The sequence below is a fragment of the Andrographis paniculata genome, unplaced genomic scaffold, assembly GCF_009805555.1.
Source record: "Andrographis paniculata isolate CXL003 unplaced genomic scaffold, ASM980555v1 Contig9END, whole genome shotgun sequence".
In the NCBI taxonomy this organism is placed as follows: domain Eukaryota; kingdom Viridiplantae; phylum Streptophyta; class Magnoliopsida; order Lamiales; family Acanthaceae; genus Andrographis; species Andrographis paniculata.
Window position 1 is genome coordinate 4,350,575 of NW_026137639.1, and position 6,194 is coordinate 4,356,768.

At 36.5% G+C, this 6,194-nt stretch overlaps 1 protein-coding gene across 1 annotated transcript; it reads left to right on the plus strand.

Moving 5' to 3' along the window:
* The first annotated feature begins 472 nt into the window (after nucleotides 1–472).
* Nucleotides 473–2,227, plus strand: LOC127244379 (uncharacterized). Its single transcript, XM_051264885.1, has 2 exons — nucleotides 473–1,155; nucleotides 2,039–2,227. Exon 1 carries the CDS (start codon nucleotides 529–531, stop codon nucleotides 1,135–1,137), a length of 609 nt encoding a protein of 202 aa, XP_051120842.1. The 5' UTR covers nucleotides 473–528; the 3' UTR covers nucleotides 1,138–1,155; nucleotides 2,039–2,227.
* Nucleotides 2,228–6,194: the final 3,967 nt, after the last annotated feature.

The window sequence follows — 6,194 nt, forward strand, 5'->3', positions numbered from 1 at the left end:
TAAAATAATAAATATCTTTCCAACTTATAATATATTACACAAATGTGATTACTTTTATATTAGACAATACTAATAGAGATATTTTCGTCTTTTTTACTACAACCTATTATAATACTAATATTCAAAACTTTATGTACAAAAAGTAAACGACAACCTTATACCGAAACGCAGGGAGTATTATTATTTTTACTTGTTTATCAACTAATTAATAAATTTTATATAATTTCTCATTTTATTTTAATATTATAATTTTAATCTCTCTTTTGCAAAAATTATTATCCTTTGTAATTTGCGTTATCTTTTAAAATCCGTATCGAATCAAAATTACATATTAGTTTTGGCTGAAAAATGTATACTTTTAGTTTAAAACTAATTCAAATGGATAAATAAAATCCAAACACAATCTAAAGAAAGCCCAAATTATGGGCTGACCCAGGTCCATAAAACACCCAGGTTTGGTCCAATTGCTAAAGCTGAGTGAGCAACGGCCTACTGAGCTCTAAACCCTTCCTTCTTCCTAGCTCTGCCATGAGCGACCGCCGGGATCGGGACCGGGACCGAGATAGAGATCGAGATCGAGAGCGAGAGCGTGACCGGAAAAGGTACCGTGAAGTTGACCGCGAACGTGACCGTGACCGTGACCGTGAACGTAGTAAACGCTCGCGCTCCCGTACGCCCGACCGCACGAGATCCCGCCACACGCGATCGCGGACTCGTTCCCCCGACGAAAGAGATCGTGACCGGACCCGGCACAGGCACCGGCACCACAGGTCGCGCTCCCGTTCCCGGTCCCGCAGTCCTAGCTCTCCTCCCCGGAAGCGCCACAAGGATGACTTGAAAGACAAAGACAAGGACAAGCAAAAGGACGATGCCCATGCCCCGTCTAGAGAAAAGAAGCAAAAGGATGGTGCCGGAAACAACCAGGAGGGCAATAAGGACGAAGATATGGTGGATGAAGATGAGATGGAGATGATGAAGAAATTCGGGATTCCAGTGGGGTTCGACACCACGAAAGGGAAGTCAGTCCCTGGGAACGACGTAGGTGCGGTGAGAAAGGTCACGAAGCGGCAGCCGCGGCAGTACATGAATCGTCGTGGTGGTTTCAATCGCCCCTTGCCTGCTGAACGCAACCGTTAGAATTTCAATTTCATCCAGGTTAGGGTTGGTCTTCATATGATTTTTAGCTTATTTATTACTGACTGCATTTTGAATAGAATGGAAACTCCAATCGTTCCGCCAACCATTATATTTCCTTCACCTTCTTGATTGCAATTGCTTTCTTGGTCAATATTTTTAGGAAATTGTTTGGAATTGTTGATGATAAAAAGTTGCATCTGGTTGAAGTTTTGGATATAAATTCCATTTGTGGAATTTGTTTGCAATTCCCACTTGAACTTGTGAAACTGAATAGCCAACTTCTTTGGCTACTTTTGAATGATAATTTATCAAGCGCCCTGGTTTTGATGGGCATAAATGATCTTCTTTGTTGGCTGCTCTAGCAACTTTGCACTAGTTTTTTTATATATATGCTTCTGATTGTGCTAAATAAGGGTAGCTTGAACTCACAAATACTCTTGGGTTGCCTCCGAAATTTTCTATTAATTTGGATACTTTTCAGATTTCAACTGATTTTTGCCCGAGTTCATAAAAAAATTATTGTGGTATTTTGCTTTGCAATGAACAAATACCTTGATACTATTTGAAACCACAGTTCCACAAAATATCACAAGTATTAAATGCTATAGCTTCTAAATGTTTTTAAAATCAAGAATGTTCATGTTATGTGTAGCATCAAATTTATTAGTTGAAGCTGGAAGTTTCAATTTGTACATATTATTGAGACCATGGGAGCATGACACAGGAGGATGCTTTCCTTTCCTTTCCTAAGCTGATGTGTAAAACAAAACATCAGCCCAATCTAACAGAAGAAGGAATATGTGTTTCATTTTCATTCTGATAGCTTCCTGCTTGAGTCATGATGTTATGCCTAAGAAAGGGAAAAAATGACTAATTCTTGTAGTTTTCAATCTTGATGTAGGTTGAAGAAGATCCACTGAAGATAACATGATCTCTCTCGGTTTAAATCTAAGTTGGACTAGCGGGGAAGATGCAAGGAAGGATTCAATTTAGTCATATTATAGAGGATGCACATGTCTCTGTAGTGGTGGTATCTATCTCACTTTGCTTAATGGATTACAATTTGATAAATTGGTTTCTCTCTCGACCACCCGACTTGTGTCCAACAGATTTCATGAAAATTATCTGCGCTAGCTGGTCTGAAAAATCATCTCAACATACATAGTAGATGGATACTCAATAGCTATGATTGGTTTGGTCGTAATCATTGCAGTCTTCCTTCTCCACTGCTGGTTATGACATAGTTGATTTCTGAAAACCTTATATCTTCTCTTCTTAAAGGACTGACGTGTGTGTATCTCCTTACTCTTCGGGTAATGTCTTGATAGGGAGAGGCAATTTTTATATGTGCATATATATGCAAGTATATTTCACCATATAGCATGAAACTATGCTCAATGACAGTTCCAGAGCAAAATATTTCTTTGCCTGGTGATGCATGTTTGATTCGCCAGAAAGCTGGTTGCCTTCTCGGTAGATGTTAGAAATCTTTCTAGTGGCATTCTAGAGGATGTTCATTAAGTGAGTATGGTCCATGTAGTTAGAATCTGATGTATCTCTTGTTCAATACAAGATTCGAGAATGAATCCATAAACACCTTAACAACCCTTACTTCTTGTGGTGTTGCCGTCAAGCTTTTTCTTCTTGCGGTGTTGTTGTCAAGCTTTACCACATCAACCCTTACTTTTAATAAATATTATTAAAAAAAATTATTGTCACACTCCAGCCATCGGATAACTTTTATGCAATAGAAATCCTTGTCAACAATGCTTGTAGGTTCATCGTCTTTGAAGCCTCGGTCACAATCAGTTTCCAAGTGATATTGCACCTATTATTTCTTTCCCTGGCTCTTCCGTCAGTTTTGCATGGAGTAATTTGCAATCTAAATTCTAATCGATCCCTTGCAAAAGGCATGCATGCCAACCCTATATACACCGTCTTTGTCTCATCAACCATCCGGTGGCCCTTCAACAACATTTGTTGATAGCATCAGAATCAACATTCAGTTCTTATCCGTCGTCAATCTTTGAAGCAAATTTTGTTCACTCTATCTTCCACCACCGAAGAAGGGTTAGAAAGTCTGCACAACTCTCTATTCTAAACAAAAATTCACAAAGCCTTCTTGTTGCATCTCGATCCTAGTTGATGATAGTATTGGGAACCACTTTGGGAAAGTACTTAGTCAATGGGCTCAAACCAAATGGCAAGAACTATGTATTAAGTGAAAATAATCGACAAGTAGGTTTAGCGGGGTAATTTGCATCCTCGGCTCTTCAATGCCACATGATATAATAGCTCAAGATGTTTTCTAAGTTTGTGCCTTCTGAGTCTAGAACCACTTAACTAACGAAGTTTGGGTGTCTTCAAAGTTTACGATCAACTTGCATTTTAGACATCACAAATTTGTAGATGAGTTCGGACAATAAACAATTTGCATACTCTAAAGATAAAAAATAGGAGAGAGAGAGCAAACCAAGAGAGAGAGAGCGCAAACCATGAGCGGACTTATTTTTAGTTTTAGTAAGTAGGGTTAAGATAGTGCTATTTAAGTAGTAGTTAAAGTGATGAGACAATCATTCTGGGTTTGAAAATATAAAGTATCCTTTGAGTTTTTTGAGCAAATGGTTGATATCATTTTGTTATTCTTGAGCAAACAATTGCTATTGTTTGCTTAATCTCATCTATTTACTTTGATGCTAACAATTGGTCTGATCTCTTGGATCCCTTTCCCTCTAGAATGATGAGATCGACAAGCGATCGATTGAATATATCGGAGGCCAAGATGAAGGATAACTAGAATAGAATAATGCGAAATTAGCATAGAATAATGTGCATGATTGTCACAGCATCGCCTAGGTGACACCTAGTCATCTTAGCGGTGTACGATCACCGCCAGAATAGGTAGCATCGCCATTTGGTGAGGCTGGCATCCAGGCGTCGCTTGGCGATTCTGTCTCGCTAAAGCGACGCCATACAATGCCAAGCCCAAGCTCTGGGCCCTAAATCCAGTCCAAATTCATTCTTAATCCAATTTAAACTCATTATAAAATCCAACCTTAAAACCTGAAACTCAACCCTAAAACCCAACCTTTCCTTTGTTAAGGTTAGTGTTACTTAAGTCTCACCCACTTCTATTGCTGCCGCCATCCACCGGTCGCTTCAATTTTGTCTTCTGTCTTCCGTCTTTTGTCATTGCTAGCCTTGTCGTTGGCACCTATGATCATGTAAGAACTCTTTATAGTGTAATGTGTATTGTTTAGGTTAATTGTATATATATATATATTATATGTGTTTAGTAGTGTAGTATTGTTTATTGTTTTGTTCTACAATATTGTAAATTTTTATTATTATTTACTCTTTCCGTCCCATGTATTATGGGTCTATTACCGTAGATACGAGAATTTAAGTAAAGTGTGATTAGTAAGCAATTAAGAAGTGTATTAGTAAAAGTAATTATCGTATAATAAAAATAATTGTGGATTAAGATTAAGATAACTAAATAGTTTAATTAAGATTAAAAAAATTATAAAATTTAAAATTTAAAATTTAAAATGAGATTAAAATGTATAATTATATTTCCAAAAAAGGAATGAACAAATTATGTGGGACGGACGAAAATAGAAAATAGGGACAAATTATGTGGGACGGAGGGAGTATTACTTAGTGCGGACTGTAGTGAATATATATATATAATGTATTGTTGTTGTCGGTGATTATATATAATATATTACTAGTGTTTTACTGTTAGGCAATTATATATATATATATACATATTTGTATGGATAAGTGTTATAGCTAAAGTTGTTTTATGCTTGTCTTGTCCCGGTAATATATATTATATACAGTCAATGATGGTTGGTTAGACATGATAGATTGTAGATAAAAGAGTTCTTTTTTGTGTTTCTATTTTATAATTTTTAATTCAACTTAGTTTATTTTATTGATTTTGTCGTTAAGTATGTTGATTTTTGTATTAATTCTATTCATATTTTAATGTTTGACTTGTGACTTATGCATTTTACTCTATTACTACGCAATTAGCCGAGATCGTAGTTTTTCCAATTGTGCTATCGAAGGCGATTCTAAAACCATCACCGGAAGGGCACTCGTCAATTGGAGCCACAAAAGGAGGAGTGTGGGTATCTGTCACAGCCCCAAAGACGCCACATGTATATGATATGGCGCACGGTGGTGCGACAACAAAGCCAATGCCGTCGTTTGAAGTTGGACACCTGATTGGGTGGGTAGCTAGGGTAAAACAAAATTTTGAATTAAATCATACTTCACTGTAGATGAAGGTCGAATCAAGTGTGGTTGCTATGGATGGACCGACCTTGTACTGGTTGACATGGTTAAGGGTGCGTGTAGGAGGATTTCACACAAACATTGGTAGGGCGATTTGATACACGATTTAAAGGGAGCCGGTTTGACATTTTGTCCAGGGTTAGGCAGACTAGACAAAAAATGAGTTTACGATTTTTTAGAGCCCTAAATGATCTCGGATTGATAAAAAAAAAAAAAATATCGTCCGGGGTCATTTACATCATTAAAAACCCCAAACGCTAAAAAAATGTAAATCCAATCTTTACTCTCTAAAATGAACAAAATTCACACTGTTTATTCGAAACAACGCAAGAAACCAAACTCATTAGCCATAGTATGATGACTAAGTGATGTTTTTCGATCATTCGAGGTCGTTTAAGAATCTAAAAACCCTAAATACTAAAAAAATTGTAAATCTATTTTTAGACTCTGATTTTATGAAATTCGTACGCTTTATCCAAAATGACAAAATGAACCAACCAATTATATTTTTTCTCAATCCGAGGTTATTTAGGGCCCTAAAAATTCGAAACAGTGAAAAAAAAATCATTTTTTACTCTCGGAAATGAAAGAAATGTGCATGGTTTATTTGAAACAATCCAAAGAACCAAAGTTATTAGTAATAGACAAACCCTAAATGCTAAAAAAACTTTAAACCCATTTTTTAACTTTCAATTAGACAAAATTCGCATGGTTTATTAAAATGGACAAATGAATGATATTTTTTTTACTCA

Excerpts from the sequence above, each read along its gene's own strand:
- LOC127244379 (XM_051264885.1), top strand. The coding sequence starts at position 529 with ATGAGCGACCGCCGGGATCGGGACCGGGACCGAGATAGAGATCGAGAT.